The sequence below is a fragment of the Euprymna scolopes genome, chromosome 2 (genome assembly GCF_053919585.1).
Source record: "Euprymna scolopes isolate OS-2025 chromosome 2, ASM5391958v1, whole genome shotgun sequence".
Lineage (NCBI taxonomy): Eukaryota > Metazoa > Mollusca > Cephalopoda > Sepiida > Sepiolidae > Euprymna > Euprymna scolopes.
Genome location: NC_136483.1, coordinates 132961597 through 132980759, shown reverse-complemented (window position 1 = coordinate 132980759; position 19163 = coordinate 132961597). Strand labels below are relative to the sequence as shown.

The 19163-nt window shown below is 34.7% G+C and overlaps 1 protein-coding gene across 1 annotated transcript in view; it reads left to right on the top strand.

Annotated features, from left to right (window-relative positions):
- LOC145240429 (uncharacterized) overlaps positions 1-19163 on the top strand; it is a 78015-nt gene that overhangs the window by 46831 nt on the left and 12021 nt on the right. The window contains exon 3 of the mRNA XM_080103972.1: positions 15220-15372. Within this exon, the coding sequence (XP_079960098.1) occupies positions 15220-15372 (153 nt within the window). The remainder of the gene's footprint in view (positions 1-15219; positions 15373-19163) is intronic.

Genomic DNA, 19163 nt, shown 5'->3' with positions numbered 1-19163 from the left:
GGAAGAAGAAAGGAAGGTTTTTGCTGTGAATATTTTATAGGGAGGAACCAGATATTTAAGCTCAGTCGAGCACTTCCATATGATTAACAATAGAGTAAAGAGAGACTAGCAATGTATTTTCTGTGAGAAAGGGTGCGTAGGGAAGAGAAGTGATCATCCGCTACTAAACGTTGATTTTATACTCTATAAATGCAAGAACGTGTGATGAGATGTGTCTGAAGTATTCCATTTTAGAACGTATCTGACATACAAGTAGAGAATTGTATGACAAGTCAAATTCTGGAGCGGTAGAATGATGAAAACTTTTTTTCAACAACCGGTTATTGGAGCTTATCAAAGCAAGAGGCTTCCTCAAAGATGAAGTCGTTTATTTTAACTGAGGTAAAACAAGGATCTGAGCATTGGTGGTAAAAAGAGGGAATCTTGGTTTTTAGAGGTATTAAAAGACACAAGTCACTTTTACCCTATTGCACCACATGCTCACGGTTGGAAGGGAGAAAACTAGAAAAATCTTGGTCACTAATGATCTTCGAAGTGCTGCCATAGACATTTGTATTGTTTTCAATGTCCACAAATGATCCCAGAATATGATTTGGAAGATCATTAATAACGACGATTGGGCCCAGAAGAGATCCTTGAGGTACACTTGTATTGATCCCATGTGCAGAAAATATTTGTACTATATCTTATGTGTCTTCCCAGTGGATTCATAATATTGCATTCAAGCACCGATCCTCCACATAGCGCAAGGAAGTGCATGTTTATAAATGCAATCGTCTATAAGGTCACCTGCAGATTTTGTCCCAGTGACCTTGGTATTTCTTAACGTACGGTTGTACTTTTAACTATAATCTGTTTTACAGCACTGTTAGCACCATTATAAAAGGTTTATCCTTTCTTACAGTTGTCTTCCTCTGAGCAGACAATGTTCGATTAAAAATAAATTAACCGTTTTTTTTAAAGCACCTTAACGTCTAGCACAGATAAATTAGCAAGCTGAATTGTTTCGAGTGCAAATTAGACTTTTAACTATTCTATATTAGATGTAAATTAAAACTTTTAACTATTCTATATTAGATATAAATTTATGCTTTTAACTATTCGTATATTAAATTAAAACTTTAAGATACGGTTCAGTTAAAGACTGACATAAAGTTTATATCTTTATCTTTATAAAATTAATTATGTTTATATATTTGTATGTACAGGATTCACTCCTAAACTAGTTCACTTTTGAACACAGCTGCTGAGAACAAGAAGATCAAATGTGGGCTATATTTAGACATCAACTAATAAATAGTCTCCGAATTTCAGTTTTTTTTTTAGTATTTTATAGTGTTTCTGGTGAACATAATATGGACACAATCTGAAATATTTGAAAATACAAATATTTCAGATTTGAACTGAATTTAATCCATAATCACTAGACACCAATCAAGTAAGATTCTTTTAATTTCAATTCATTCTTAAGATCTATTAATTTTTTATTTTAGACATTTTCTAAAATTAAAATCATGCAATGGATTTTGATTAAAATTAGAATAAGGATTCTAGATGTAAGATATCAGTATATCCTGATTTTAATCTTTGTAGTAAAACATAAAAATGGTACAAAACTGTTCTGTGTTGCGAATTAATTTTACCCGTCCTATGATGCGTATTCTTCTAGTATATATATATATATATATATATATATGGATCTAACTTAATAACTTGATTTGAGCCTAAAACAATAAATTTTAAGGGGTCATAATAGGGGATAAAGTTTTTAAAAAATTGACTGCGGTCTCTACCAAATTAATCAGACAATTTCTGGTTTAAACATTTGAGATTTTACATAAAGGGTATTCAGAGATATGGCAAGCTTTTTAATCGGTTTGGGTCGAAAATTTTTAGTTACCAATATATAAATCTATGTATGTATGTATGTTTGCATTTCTGCTTAAAACTTTCGACAGAGGCGACGGATTTTTATCGTTTTGAAGTTCGACCTTTCAGGCGACAAATATAAAAAAATTGGCTAAAAACATTAATATCTTCACCTTCAACTGGGCACTTTTCTACAGGAGAGTCGCTTTTGTCGCCGCTATTTTTGAAAGCCATCCTCTCCTTTCGATTGTCTAGCCTTAATTAAAACCTACGCCACTTCTGGTTTGGTGGTGGTCGTAACAGCAAAGACGACAGGTTTTTTCCCCGTTCTTTTCCTCCTTCGCAGTATGGGTTCGAGCCTGCCTTCCTACTACCACTTTTTTTTTCTTGCTTAACACACACATCCAACCACCCGGGCAACGCCGGGCTGACATGCTAGTATATATAAAAGTGAAAGTGTTGTCTGTCTGTCTATTTGTGTGTCTGTCTGTGTACATTTCTTGACACAATAACTCTGTCAATTTTCAGTCTACAAACTCGAAATTTGATATACAGGATAGTGAGATTTGGGAAAATCTTTGTAATCCGTTTTCATCCAGAAATTTGGCTGTTAAGGGGTGAAAGTTCAACGATTTGACATTTGAGAACTCTACCAAACTCCTCCACCAATTCTGGGTCTAAACACTTGAAATTTTAGATATCGGTTCCTTGGAGATGGATCTAACTTAATAACTTGATTTGAACCAAAAACAATAAATGGTTAGGGGTCATAATAGGGGTCAAAATTTTAAAAATTTGACTGCGGTCTCTACTAAATTACTCAGACAATTTCTGGTCTAAACATTTGAAATTTTACATAAAGGATATTCAGAGATATGGCAAGCTTTTTAATCGGTTTGGGTCGAAAATTTGAGCTACCAATATATAAATCTATGTATGTCTGCATGTCTGCATAAAACTTTCGACAGAGGCGACGGGTTTTCACGAGCTCAGTATTATTTTGAAGCTCGACCCTTCAGACGACAAATACCGAAGAATTGGTTAAAAACCTTAATTTCTTCACCCTCAACTGGGCACTTTTCTACATGCAGGGGTTGCTTTTTTCACCGATATTTTCGAAATTCATCCCCTCTTTTCGATTCTCTAGCCTTAATTTAAACCTACATCACTTCCCATTTGGCGCTGGTCGTAACAGCAAAGACGTCACGTTTTTTTTCCTGTTCTTTTCCTCTTTTGCGGTACAGGTTCAAGCCTGCCTTCCTACTACCACTTTTTTTTTTTTGCTCAACACACCTCCAAACACCCGGACAACGCCGGGCACCCATGCTAGTATATATATATATATATATATATATATATATATATATATATATATATATATATATATATATATGTGTGTGTGTGTGTGTGTGTGTGTGTGGACGACGGAATTGGGAGAATTCAATGTGACAGCGATCATCTGGAAGATGCAGCAATCATCACGCAGGCACACACACACACACACACACACATACACACATATATATATATATTTGTTTACTGTTTTATGGGAAAGAATTCTAACAAAGTGCTCGATTACAAAGAAAAAAAATTCTATATAAGAGCTTAATATTTATTTATTTAAAACTGTACAGAAGGTGCAGAAAAACATTGAGAAAAGAGTATGACTGACGAGAGCCTAACATTATTTACCATTAACTTGGTCCCCCTTATGTTAGGCTTGAACTCAATGTTTTCTGACCTTTTGTACAGTTTTATATATATATATATATATATATATATATATATATATATATATATATATATATATATATATATATAAGAAAGTTTATTTGAAATATAATTATACAAATCCCATCTTTTTTTACACAATTCGTATTATGTAAAATGGTGTTAGCTAGACACAGGCCACCATTGTTTTTTCTCATGTGGGATAAAATTTACACACGCATTCCGTAATTTGATTGAATGATACAAGACACCAATTGTGCCAAGCTTGATGTGCTTTTAGCAGGTTTGAGGTTATGAGATTTATAAAAACGAATAACTGTGACTTTATCTATTGCAATACTATCTGGAATACCCGGATGAGTTTATGATATTTAGACCCGAATGTGATCATAGAATTGAAACCCACATGTGGTTAGATTATTGAGGCTAGGATGTGTTGATAATATTGAAATCCAGGTGTGATCATAATATTGAGGCCTGGATATGTTCATCATAATTAGTTAATAAGGGTAAAAATGTTACCGGCATAACTGACTATACAGCATGCTAAATTTGAGCCTTGTCGATAAAATAGAATAACTAAGGATGTTGATCTCTAGTATGGGCACCTGATTCTCTCAGAAGAAGCTAACATTTGGCAATCTTAATAAACGCACAAGATCAAAATACAACTATTAAAAATTAAGTGTTGCTCAGGATGTAGTGAAGTTATTTTTTTTTTGTTTGGATATTTTTAAAAAGCATTAAACAGAAAATATATAACATTTTAAGGTGCTTATACGTCTAGGGGAACAGGTTAAAATTGCAGTTTCAAATAAATTAATAGAAAAACTTTAATATTCTTATGTATCAGACAAAATAGATATTTACACCAAAATTAGGAAAAATTATTGAGTAGGATTTTAATCTATAATATAAATCTCACCTGTCTGTTTAAATATATGTATGTATGCCTAAAACTTTCGACAGACTGGTATCGTTTCGAATCTCGACCGTTCAGACGACAAATATCGAAAAATTGGCTAAAAACATTAATTGCTTCACCCTCAACTCGGCACTTTTCTACATAGAGAGAGATCCCTTTTTTCGCCGATATTTTCGAAAGTCACCCCCTCTTTTCGATTGATTAGTCTTAACTTAAACCTTCGCCACTTCCGGTTTGGCAATGGATGCAACGGCAAGGACGTCACGTTTTTTTTCACGTTCTTTTCCTCCTTCTCGATATGGGTTCGAGCCTGCCAGCCTACTACCACTTTTTTTTTTTTTTGCTAAACACACACCTCCAAACACCCGGGCAACGCCGGACACCTAGGCTAGTCTATATATATAAAAGCGAAAATGTATGTATGTATGTATATATGTATTTATGTTTGTGTGTCTGCTAAAAACTTTCGACAGACGCGACAAAAATTCACAAACTCCATATCATATCGAAGCCCCATCCTTCGCTTGAAAAATATCGAAAAATTGGCCAAAAACGTTAACTTTTTCACCCCGAAATCGACAATTTTCGACAGGGGGGGGGTCAACAAAAACGGTTTTCTCGTAACAATGACCGATTCTATGAATGCGTGAGATGACGTCGTGACCTGATTTACTTTAAATAGTTGAAAAACCGAACACATTTCGTCTACGTTGCTTTAGCGCAGTTGATTAGCGCGTTCTTCATTATCAAAATGTTTTGGGTTCGAATCGTGGTGTGAGATGGTTTTTTTTTTTCGATTTTTAAAATTTAAATATTGAACCCTATATAATTTAGCCATTTTTCACGTAACGTTCGTTTTCCTGTTTTTTTTTTTTCACTTCGCTTATTCTTAGCGACACCCCAAAACACCCGGGTATCCACCGATTTTTTAAATTTTAATATCGAAACAGGCTTATTTAAGCCAATATTGACGTGTTCATTTTCTGTTTTCATCGTTCGTTTGCCTTACGTTAGATTTTTTTGTGTTTTTTTTATGTTTTAATTACCCCCCCCCCCCCCGCTTAATTAAAACGTTGAATGCTTACATCGTCGTCGTCGTCGTCGTCGTCGTCGTAACGCTCGACGACTTTCAAACATCTTTCACTAACTGGCCGATTTTATTTTCAAACTTCGCCTCAGGGCTTCGGGTTCGATCCTACCCCCCCTGTTTCTTTTTTATTTAACACCATACACACCTACAAACACCCGGGCAACGCCGGGTACCCCTGCTAGTTAAAAATAAAAACCGGTTTTATCGTATTTGGCTGATTTGCCATGGATAAAACCCGTAAAGCAATTAATCTGTTCTTTAACCAAGTAATAACAAATGGACTCATTATAACATTTTTTGTTATCTTGACTTTTCAACTTTGAATATAACACTTTCTCCATCAAGTCGCAAGAACGTTAAATAACATTCTTTACTAATGCGTTTCTTTTGCTTGTTTAATGGAGGCGTAGAAGTATGATGATGTATGGAAATCAACCTTACCAGTGTGAGTTGAGGATATACGTAGCATGGAGAGAAATGATATGAGGGACGTGCAATGTGATTCTTAAAGACAGGTTTAGTTTTAATGATCTCAGAGGAAGATTAAGTCCGGACTGTGTATGGAAATGTGTGAAGAAGTGGAGGCTTCAATGGTCACATTCCAAGGATGAATGAAAATTTTTGGATCAGTAGATGTAGAATAGTTGAGGTAGCAGATAGATTAATCGGGAATAATAAAAAAAAAATGGGGACATTTTGAGGTATTGGTATGGGAATCGGAAAAATTTGTGATTATTTTCCGATGCCAAAAAACAATTCTTTTAATTGATTTTATTTGATTGTTTTTGTTTAAAACTTATACTTTCATGACTCGTATTAATAATTAAATGATAAATATTGATTTTAAACTATCAGTAGAATTGAAATTTATAGAACACTCTCACAAGCGTATTTTGTATTTGCAGAAATATATGCACATATTACTTGGGTTTTTGCAATAATCCAGCCCTGCCAACTCTACATTTAAGAATTTAAAAAGAATCGGAATCAGATTCGGTAATTGTATCGGAATTGGGAAAAATATTAGAATCATTCCATCACTAATAGCAGATCCAGTCACAAGGGAAGACCAAACATGAGAGGAAGTGATAAAAATGCCCTTGAGAAAAAGAGAGATAGATAAATGTGAAGTATTGAGCAAGCATAATTTTATTAATTGAAAATAATAGGAAATAGGGTTCAGTCCTGAGTTCAGTCAGGTTTACTTTTTTTTTTTACAAAGGAATCATCACTTATCAAGGCACAGAGTCCACTCAAGGATACGGATTAAAGAGTGTACAGTGGTCAAAAGGACAATATTATAGTAATCGTTAGAAGTGTAAATTTGGTAAATTGGATTACTTAAGGGGAACACCTCATCAAGAACTTGTTCACATTAAACTTGAAGACGGCCATATTGCAGTCAGCTGGAAAGCAGGTAAACGGAAGAGAGTTCCACAGGTGTGCAATTCTTAGAAAGAAGCTTTTTTCATGGAATCTATGTTTAGGTTTAGACACAGATAAAGAGTGAGGGAAATTATTGATAGTATTTACAGCCAAACGAGTGTTTCTTGGGAATGTTTGGCGAGGGGGGGGGCATAGATTGGAGCTCAGACGAGCACTTGCCAAGAAAATAACGATAAAACAGAGACAGACTTTGATATTTGCTCAATTTTCGAGAGAGAGAGAGAGAGAGAGAGAGAGAGAGAGAGAGAGAGTGCATGCGAGAAGTTGTCAGTTCACTTGGAAGTTCACTTGTGAATTTAGGGTTTTAGAGATGTCTATGATTAAGCAGTAATTATCAACTTCTCTCTTTCTATACCCCTATCCACCACTAATCAATGATCGAGAACAGACCATGCCAGACGAAGAAAGCCCCTTTTTGTCCACAATTGTTGTCTTTTATTGGTTACTAGCAGGTCTACCCGGCGTTGCCCGGTACCGTTTAAAACAATGAGAAAAATGAAATTGCTTTTGAACATACCAATTATTTTAGGATAGGGGATATTTTTATGTCCATGTATTATTTACTATCTCGAGCAAAAGAATATTTTACCTACCCTAGGACAGGTATTACACAAAACATCTATGAAATAATCGTTCCTTTCCTAGGACAGGTAATTTACAGCACGTATATGAAATAATATGATGGTAAAACTCCACTAAGGGGGGGGGTTATATATAACATAAAGACCTTTAGTTTGGAAGTCAGTTGCTTAAAGCCGCACAACAGTTAAAAGTGTCTGATTTCATGCTCGTTCAGTGTTATATCTATTTTTTCTCATCAATGAGTCTTTTATAAGAAGAAATGCTATCGCCATTACAACAATCTGCAGACGTACAGCCTTATCTCTACACAGTTTTAAGTTTGTTGCTGTTATATTCCGAAATAGACAGCACACAAATATAAAGATAAACATTTTCATTTATATTATTTCGGCTACACTTTTCACCTGGAATGTTATTTACACGTTTCAACCAGTTTAACCTTCGACCTCTTTTAGGTGCGTCTTGAGAATCTTCATGCTGAATTCGGGAATCTGTAGAAAATTTAAAATGTAACCCTTCATTTAATCAACTGCTTGCTCTTGTCCCATCAGCCATGATCAGATAAAAGTCTTAACTATTAATTATATTTTTTAGTGTCGGTTGTAATAAAGATTGAACCTTCAACCTTAAGAAGACTATCACTAAGAACTGATTATCACTTTCAGTTTTTTTTTTATTTACAAGGGAGTCACCACTTATCAAGGCCCAAAAACCACTCGAGGGTAAGGGTTAATGAGTGTTCGATGGTCACTGATACAAAAGTTAGTGGTGGAAATTGTGTAGAATTTGATTATTTAAGGGGACAGCTCAATAAGAATGCGTTTACATTTGACTTAAAGCTGACTATGTTGTAGTTAGCAGGAAAGCAGACCAGCGGAACAGAAGGAAAGAAGCTTTGTTCATGGAATTTGCACTTAAATGTAGGCACAAATAGAAAGTGTAGGAAATTGTTGATAGTGGTATTAGCTTTTTGCGAAAGTTTGGTAGAAAGGGATCATAGATTGAAGCGCAGATTAGCACTTGCCATGAAAATAATGATAAGGTAGAGACAGGCTGGTAATGTCTTTTCTGTAGGACAAAAGTTGCAGAGGGAGAGAAAAGGGCGTCAAGGCAGAATAGGGTGCTCCTCTTCAGATTTGGAAACAGTACTTCATTTAAGAAAGTATTTGGCTCTTATACAGTTAGAGAATTGCGTCAGGAGTGAGATACCTTCTGGAGTGGTAGAGTGATGTAATCATTTTTCCAGCAACCTTGACAACAGATTTGAGTCTTCTATTTCAGGTCAGAAGTGAAAGTCAGTCCCAGAAGCGATTCATATCAATTGTGGCAAAGTACAGATTAGAGTGTTTGCAATGAAAAGTTAGAAGCTAGGTTTCAGATGCATTAAAATTAACCAACTACGTTTGGCCCCATCGCATCATGTGTTCAAGGTCGGAGGAGAGAGACTCAGGAAGATCTTAGTCATTGCTAACCATTGAAGTGTTGCCATAGATGCATATATGTCAATAAATGCATATATGTCAATAAATGAACTTAAAATATGATTTGGGAGATCGTTGATGAAGATAAGGAAGAGAGTTGAACTCAGGATGGATCCTTGAACCATAACAGCATTGATACTTTGCACTTTGGACTTTTGTCCATCGACAACTACTTGAATAAATCTATCGGAGAGAAAGGATTTGACGGTCGAGAAGGCATTTCCAGATATTCCATAGCTGGAAATCTTATGAAGTAGACGTTTATGCCAAACCCTATCAAATGCCTTTGATACAAGGGCGTGCAATAAGTAATGTCCCTGACCCACTTCCCATAGCAGTAGAGCAACAAAACTTGGCACAGTCATTAGTCTTTCTCTACATAGGAATCACCCAGAGTTATGCAATTGACAGATGCCTCATCAATGGCAGGTCTGGGAGCTGTTTCCACAGACTTCCGGCCATGTTTGAATTCACGATGCCAGTGTTTTACAAGGTCATATGATGGGACATTATCACCATAAGTTTCTTTCATTTCATCAAAAGTTTCCTGTGGTGTGCGTCCTTCAAATACAAAAACCAGATCACTGCTCGACATTCAACAGGCTCCATTTCACACCTGACTCAGCTCAAACACCTGTAAAACAGAAACCACAATTAGTTAGAGAATTGCGTCAGGAGTGAGATACCTTCTGGAGTGGTAGAGTGATGTAATCATTTTTCCAGCAACCTTGACAACAGATTTGAGTCTTCTATTTCAGGTCAGAAGTGAATGTCAGTCCCAGAAGCGATTCATATCAATTGTGGCAAAGTACGGATTAGAGTGTTTTCAATGAAAAGTTAGAAGCTAGGTAAAACAGAAACCACAATTAGTTCAGAGCTGTAATTTGTCACATAACCCGTAGAGATATAAATCATTGCACATGCAAAATTTCAGCTAGATTAGACAACTGGAAGTGGGTCAGGGGCATTACTTATTGTACGCCCCTCGTATAAAAGGAACTTTGTGTGTGTGTCTGTGTATGTGCCTGTGTATTTGTGAGTTTGTTCCTTATGTACTCGAAAACGGCTCAATTTATTTTTATGAAATTTTACATGAAGGTAATTTATGTGCCTGACACTGTTCTTAGCATTCTTATTAGAATATCTTTGTTAAGTATTAATAACCGATTATCAAAATAATCTGATGAAAGAAGGAACAGGCGATTTTGACCAAAGTTAACACCTTATACAGCCTAACATCACAAGTGCATTTGAGAAGTTTTATTAGCACACAAGCTAGAAAGCCTGACACATAAAATCAACAGTAGGTTGCTTAATATGGCAGGGACACGTTTGAAATGAATGTTTCTGTTTAAAGCACAATTGAACCAGGATACTTGATTTTTTTTCATTTTAAACTTAAATTCAAGCCATTATGACTGCCCAACCAGTAAGTTCAGGCATATAAAATCAACAGTAGGTTCTTTAATATGACAGGGGCATGTTCGAAATGAATATTTCTGTTGAGAACACAATTGAAGCATGATACTTGACTTTTGCATTTTAAACTTTAATTCAAGCTATTATATAGAAAAATAATTTTATAAAATCAACAGTAGGTTCTCTACAGTGCAATGTAGACTACAATGTGTTGTGGACAAAGTTACTGTGGGGAGGCATGTGAAGCTTTCTCTCAGTGCACTGCGATGGATCCCTAACTAGAGTAGATTTGATTGAAAAATGAGCGATTTAACTGATTTCAATGACAATAAAAATATGTGAGTGTGAAATATTTGTTGATTATCATTCAATCTCAAGCTATGTCGGGTCTCCCTGCGCGCTCTCCCTCTATATATATATGTACACACACACGCACACACACAACATTCTATATTTTCTTACCAACCACAATCATTTGACACTTGGCAGCAACACAAGTCCAAAGCGAACCAGGCTTGGCTTCAGAAGGAGTGCTATGACTTTGTACCCTTGTTTCACTGCACCCTTCTCTCCTCTCCCAACCTGAATCTGCTGGACGTATTTCTCCTTTAGGGATCATTTGAACAGCTTTGTAAAACTGAGTTCTACTCATTGTGCCACAGGTCATTGTGGACATAAACATTCCAGAGTTCAGAAAGACATACCTGAAGAAAGACAGCGCTTACATTGACTGAAACCTTGTGAGAATAATATCCAAGATGTAAACAGTAGTCCAAATAATTCAAATGATCAATCCTCATCTAAATAATTCCAAACATTTTTAAAATTATTATATACTAGTCGTACTTATCTGGTGTTACCTGAGATTCATTGTTTTCCCTTTTATAAGATTATAAAACAATAAAATTTAGTTTAATTTAAGGAAGATAAATCAAATTTTAAGCTACAAAGATTTATCTCCCTTGGATTATTTGACTCAATATTTAAGGTTATCATCGTAACAATCTTCCTTACAGGAATAACTAAAAACAAGCAAACAAACAAACTGAAGTCAAGAGTATTTTGCTATTGTAAACGAAGACTTTAAATAGAATAGTATTTAAATAGAATCAAATATTGATGTCTCAGATATAATGCTATTTAAGTATAAATTCTAAAGTCTGATAAGATAAAAAGTGAAAGTTAGTCTGTCTGTTTTTCTTTGTTTTTTCCTTCCTATTTCTGATTTTTTTTTTTCGTTTTGTCTTTTCTTCTCATTTATACTTTCTTTATTTTTTACTTTATTTGTGTTTATTTCTTTTCTTTCTTTATCCCTTCATTATATTTCTTGTTTCTTTCTGCATGTCTCTGCTCTCACACCCGTTCCCTTTTTCTTTTCTTTTCTTTCTTTTCCCCCGTGTACCTTATTTCTAAGTCTTTTCTTCTTCTTCTTCTTCTTCTTCTTCTTCTTCTTCTTCTTCTTCTTCTTCTTCTTCTTCTTCTTCTTCTTTATTTCAATATGTCTCATTCAACACCACTTTTTTTTAATCTCTTCCCTTCGTTTATTCCGCGTTCATTATTTTCTTTTCGTTTCTTCTCTCTTTTTATTGCTTCTTTCTTTCCCTCTTTCTCTCTTTCGTCATTCTTTCTTTTTTTTCCTTCATCCATATTTCCTGTTTTTTGTATGTCGATTTGTTCATTTCTTTCCTTCGTTCTCTTTGCCTTCGTTCGTTCATTCGTTCGTTCATTCCTTCCTTCCTTTATTGTTTTCTTTCCTTCTCTCTTTTTTCTATCTGTATTTATTCTTCCATATTCCCGTTTCCTTATCTGTATATATCTTCCTCGCCCCCCCTTTTCCTTCCTTCCTTTTTTCTCTCTATCTTTCTCTCTTACTTTTATTCTTTCTATCATATACGTGAATGGATTAATAGCTATGTCGTTTAAAAGATTGGTCAAGGTCTACCCCAGTGTTTGATTGGCGCAAATCCGAACTAACCACCTGAGCTCCATTAAGTCAATTTATTCTCACTTAACAGAAAACGCCACTGATTCTATAAGAATGAGGTTTTCAGTACAAGTCACTATCAGTCAACGGTAAACCATATATCAAACAAATGCGGACATAATCAAACTATAACACCTCCACCCACCATCACCACCATATAGACGAATTCCGTAAACTTCTTATCTATGTTTGGTATACACTTAATACTTAACAGACAACGTCGGTAACCTGTTATTACACGCAGGCTCAAGGAGATAGCTTACCAGTAAACAACAGACATTATTAAAATATGACAGCAATAAGCTCTTCGTACATGTATTTATCTCTCCGTACCATGAGCCCAGTCTAATAATAATGATCTCTTTACATAATATAAAAATCAAGAGAGTATTAGAAATGGCTTCAGACGACATTGATATTTACTGTGAGATAACAATAAAACATTATTACCGGTCTACACAGATTTCAAGAGATTTGAAGTACGTACCATTTTATTTTTATTTTATTTTATAGGCATCACCAGAGGCTACTCAATGATAAGGGTTAAAGAGTGTACAGTAGTCAATTGGACGATATAATAATCCTTAGTTATGGAAATTCGGTAAATTTGTTATCTTAAGTGGAACGGCTCATTAAGAACTTGTTTATGTTGGACTTGAAGACAACCATATTGTAGTCAGCTGGAAAGCAGGCAAACGGAAGACAGTTCCACAGGCGTGCAGTTCTAAGAAAGAAACTTTGTTCATGGAATCTACGTACCATTTGATAAAAGGGTTTCTTCAAAATATATTATGAAACATGTCACACACATGAGATCATCATGTTCAATTTTGACTATTCAAGTAAGATTTCCTATTGATAAATTCACTTCCATACATTATTACATTGTGTACGCATATCTAATAGATTCGTCCCTTGGTTATAAGTGATAATGCCCTGCTAATTAGTAAGAAAATCATTTGTTTTTGTTATACCTTTGCCCATACTGTCAAATTTCCATTTTTTGCATTGTGATAGCCTTCTAATACTTCCCTGTATACATATCACACACAATGCTTTAAGCAAACTACATCTCTTTATTATATAAAAATCGGATTTTTATAGTTATGGATGGCCCAAATCTTATACAAAATGTGAAGTGAGATTTTCCTCTATTTGCTTGACTGGTATAGTGTTTCCAGGCCGTGTGTACAGATAAATCATTTTGACAAAAGGTGCACCTGCAAACGATGTGCAAAGAAAAAACTACAGAAAGTACTTATCGAATGTATCCTAACAAAAATTATGAACCTCACACCAAGACTGCATGGGAAGAAACAACAAATATGATCAATTGTCAAAAAAAAAAAAAAAAAAGAAGTTAAATGCTGTATGTTTGAAAGGCTATTTTTTTGGCAAAAGGTATACACAGGTGTAACCAAGTCAAACCAAAGTAAGGTCAATTCAGTAAAACGACCATCACTGAATAAAATATCCTCAGGGTGTGACTACAGTGGCAATTTCATCCCAAGGAGACGTTCAGGTGGTCACAAATGGTTATATATAAAAACTTGGTCTAATAACAATCATTACAAGTATTTATTTATTGAAATAGGTTTAGAATGGCAGAAATAACCTTTTTTTTTTTTTTTTTTTTTTTTTATTACATTTTCACCCCAAACAAGGCAAATTGCCACTTTGGTGTAGGGGGCTACTATCAGGGGCAACAACTACTGGGGTACTATGTAGGGATTTGGGCAGCAAGGTGTCGGTTCACGTTACACTTGAACTTCTGCACGTCAGTACTGTTGGGGAAGCAGGGACCTGGAATGGAATTCCAGAGTCTTGCGGTTCTGGGGAAGAAACTATTGGAGTAAAAAGATCTTTTACATCTAGGGACCTCTACAGTGTGGGGGTGGGATCTAGTAGCCTGTCGGGTTTGTCGAGGGTGCTCGCGTCGTGGGGGCACAAGTGATTGCAGTTCATCAGAGCATTCACCACTAAAATACTTGTAGAACAGGCAGAGGGATGCAACATTTCGTCGATGGGACAGAGGCTGAAGCTTAGATGCCAGTTCAGGGCCTATCAGATTTGCGACTCTCTTTTGAACCTTGTCAAGGAGCGAGAGACTAGTAGCAGATGCACCAGCCCAGATGTGGCAGCAATACTCCATACATGGGCGAATGGTGGCCTTATAGAGGTACAGGATACATTCGGGTGTTAGTAGTTTTCTAGCACGGTAGAGAGAGCCTACCTTTCTTACCTATATTAAGTTTAACATATGCTGGCATGCATTGGATGACTTTAAGAAATTGACTTCCAAAGTAAACTGTCTGTAGCCATATTTTTTATTATATGCCACTATATCTTAGTACCTTGGTTGTGGGGATTGTTAACACCCCCTCCCCCAGCATGGCCAGGAGATGATTTGGCCGTAAGCGGAGTGATACACAGAAATAAGCGACCAGAATCCAATCCCACAATTCCCTCCCTTTTCTCGATCTCTTTTTTACCTGGACAGCTTGAGGTAAGACGTATATTTTTGTCTCTCTGTAAATAAGAGGAGCAGGGCACCCTCTCACTCAGCACTAAAGATTAGTTAGTTTTAAAAAGCTAATTGTGATAGGTTAATTGTATGATCTGTAAGTTAATATTATGATATATATTGTATAAATTTTGTAAAATAAAATAGTTAAGATCTTTTATATTACAGTTGTGTCGTGCGTTGTTTGTGCCTGTATTGAATGTCTGCCTTAAGTCATTGGAAACGGGCCTGAAGACGAAGAAGATTCCAACAATGTCAAACCGACAAAGAACAAGGTGCCGCTCTGGGAGAAGGAAGAGCCAGCGACACCCAACATCTCAGGTATGCCTTTTCTCTTCACCTAGACACAAACACGTCTAATTGACAGATCTTCATGTGCAGACCGTTTCCAGGACATTTACTGTAACACGTAGATCGGTCACAAGCCAATGAGCAGCCTATAGGTTTACACATTTATATTTATCCCTTTTTTCTTCAAGTTTATTTTTATTACTTTCGTCCATGTTTTCCTTGGCATTCCCCTGTGAATTGACCCTGCTACTTCAATTGTTTTACATCTACTAATCCAAGAAATCTCATGCATTCTTTCAATGTGGACGTACCATCAAAGTCTCCTGTTCTACTCACATCTCACTATGCTGTCCAGATTTAATCTTCCTCTGTGGTCATCAAAACTAAGCCTGTCTTTAAGACTCACATTACATATCCATCATATCATTTCTTTCCATGCAACACATGTCCTCAACCCTCACTGGTTAGGTTTCACTTTCATACCTAATAACATTGTGTACACATACCTGAGAGTCACTTCCCTTGGTTGAAAATGGTAATGCTCTGCTAATTAGTAATGACAGATTTAATTACTTCATTCAATCTTAATTCTTGCAATCATATATACTAGCAGGACCTGTGGAAATTCCACAGGAGACTGATTCATATGTAATGCATTGATGTTGGTGTTCTGTAGATGTTCAGTGTAAATGGAGATGCTCTGATATTATTACAGCTCTTTTGTCAAAATTGCAAAAGTATTTATCTAAGCCAGCAAGAACGTAAAGTACGCTTAAATATATTTTAATTCTTGCCGATTTCATACATATTATAGAGTTAATGTTCTATCGATTCTTATATATTATAAAGTTGCGATTTCAAAAATAAAAAAATATATCCATATGACTTAGATGCATCAGCTTCAATCGAAACCGAAACCAAAACTTATGAAAAAAGTATATCTATCTATCTATCTATCTATCTATCTATCTATCTCTCTCTCTCTCTCTCTCTCTCTATATATATATATATATATATATATATATATATATATATATATATATATATATACTCGGGTTTTTTTATTCAAAAGTAATGGGCTAATGAATTTAACGAGGTTGTTAGATAGTGCTCAATAAAAAGAGCTGATAATACTTGTTTATTGTTATATAAACATGGTCACATCCTGCTGCTACAAATAGCGACTTGTTTCAATCAAACAACAGATATCATCAGGCAGCGACTTGACTATTCAAAAGTTCAATGAATAATGGATTTTTATTTTAGGTAGGAACTCTTTAAACTCTTTTAACTCCAACTTTTAAAGAGTTCCTACCTAAAATAAAAATCCATTATTCATTGAACTTTTGAATAGTCAAGTCGCTGCCTGATGATATCTGTTGTTTGATTGAAACAAGTGGCTATTTGTAGCAGCAGGATGTGACCATGTTTATATAACAATAAACAAGTATATATATATATATATATATATATATATATATATATATATATATGTAAACTTGAGTCTCTTCAGCTATAATCGAAACCAAAACCAAAACTTATGAATAATTCTTGATAAATAATTTAGAAAAAAATAGATTACTGAAGTGCCATCATCTATAATCAAAACTGAAATGAAAATTCGTGGATTCGTGGTAAAATTATTTATGAAAAAAAAAGATGACTTAATTGCCATCAGCTATAATCGAAACCGAAACCAAGACCAAAACCGAAACCGAAACCAAAACTTATGACGAATTCTTAGTAGAATTATTTATTACAAGAAATGGAAGTCCATAACAATTAGATGACAGTCGCTCGGATGTAAGCGTGACACACAAAATAAATAACACACACACTATCCTATTAATATATGGATATCCACTTTGCTCTGTGCTGCAATGATATCATCAAACTAAGAAAACTTTTGATGACCTAAATAGCATCTAGATATACTTTATATGTCTCTTCTCAACCTAACAGTAATTCCACTTTTATGCACCCAATTCTTACAGGTACCATTAAAAAAATTGAATTGCACACGACTCCCTTTGTACAAAGTGTACAAGGTAATTTTCCTCTTTTGGAAAGCCTTCCAACACTGCAACTGATCATCACTTTAGTCTTCGTAACATTAATTTCACTTCAATCCTCAAGTTTTTAATTATTCAAGCCATAATGTGTTTAACAAGCAAGTAATAAATCGTCAGCATACACCATCTCTTCCATGAAAACAGGAACTTTCTTCTCAACCTAATTTATCAGATATTAATCCCTCTAGTTAAAATAAAAATATGTTTCCAACTGATTTCTTCGATTTTAATATTTAGTCCTGATCAATATTTTCTTTTTTAAGTCATACAGAGGTATATTGACCTCTTAATTCAGGTGTACTCTTACATATTTTATGTAATTTTCTTCACCTACAGGTGTTACAAAGAGATTCCTATTAATTTTATGACTATATGCTGCCGTAATCATTGCATTTACATCTCATATAACGTTTTTGGTGACTAAAATAAATCTGACTAGATATATTATTCTCCTGAAGGAATGAACTCAAATTATGTTTGATCTATTTTTTTAAATAAAATGCATCAATTTGTATTACTTAATTGGAATTCATTATTGAGATGAGTATTATTTATTTTATTTTATTGCGGATTATTATCCTCATCTTTTTTTTCACAACGTTTCGGCCAACTATTCCTCTGGTCTTCGTCAGATGGTAACCGCAACCGAATAGGAACTCCAAATCTCCTAACTGCATTCTCAGCAATTACTGCCTTCCATAGTTGTTGTCATCTCACCATGTTTTGGCCAAGTAAGCCTCTGGCCGACTTTGGGTAGAATTGAAACCGCTATCTGTAGACAATTCTCACCTGGAACTGTAGAGATTCAACGTCTCTATCCACTGTGCCACGGATGATGATACTAGTTAGCAATAAATAAATTAATAAAATGGATCAACATTAAACAAAATGAAATAACTATTGATTACAGAAGTTCAGATATTTGGTTCAACAGACCTTTTTAAAGTAATAACTGTCTCTTTAAGTGCAATTGTTTGAATCTTTCTTGCACTTGGTTCACCGGGTATATTTGCCAAGTAGTTTTTGAAATTCTTTTTCATGAGTCCAGTTGCTCTTAAAATAACTGGAATGATAGAGATCTTAAGATTCAAGTTTCTTTTCATGTCATACATAAGACGTTGGTATTTCATTATCTTCTTCCTCTCAGCCCTATATGTGAACATATGTCTAGTATTATTGATAATAATATACATACTACTTATGTTTTTATTGTATTGTTGTCATATAATATTTCAATGCATGATTGTATAATAGCATCTCATTTCTTTGCGTTCGATATGTACATAATTAAGATCGTCTGACTTTACTTTATTTAGTTGCCCGAGTGAAGGCTTTAGAGAAACATAATCAAAATATCATTTTTACAAGAGTTATTCATTAATAATAATTCAAAACAGTATAGGATACATAAATAATTTTTTAAATGTCTAAAAAAATTGTTGTTAAAACTTGTTTTTGTATCTTGAGTAAATAAAAATTGCTATAAAAAAAAACAACAGCTAGCTAAACACGCAATAAATATCTATTCCCTATCTAGACGTGCAAACATATGTATTATACATAAAATAAAGTCAGATGGATTCTCGTAAATTTTCTGTGAGAAATTCTCTCTTACACAATCAATATTTCATTTTGAATATCCAGTCAATTAACAAATTACAGTCTTAAAAGTAAATTATATTCTTATCAATTTCATCTGGGCCAATAACTCTTTCAGTAAGAGTCACCGTTAATTTGCATTGGATAATC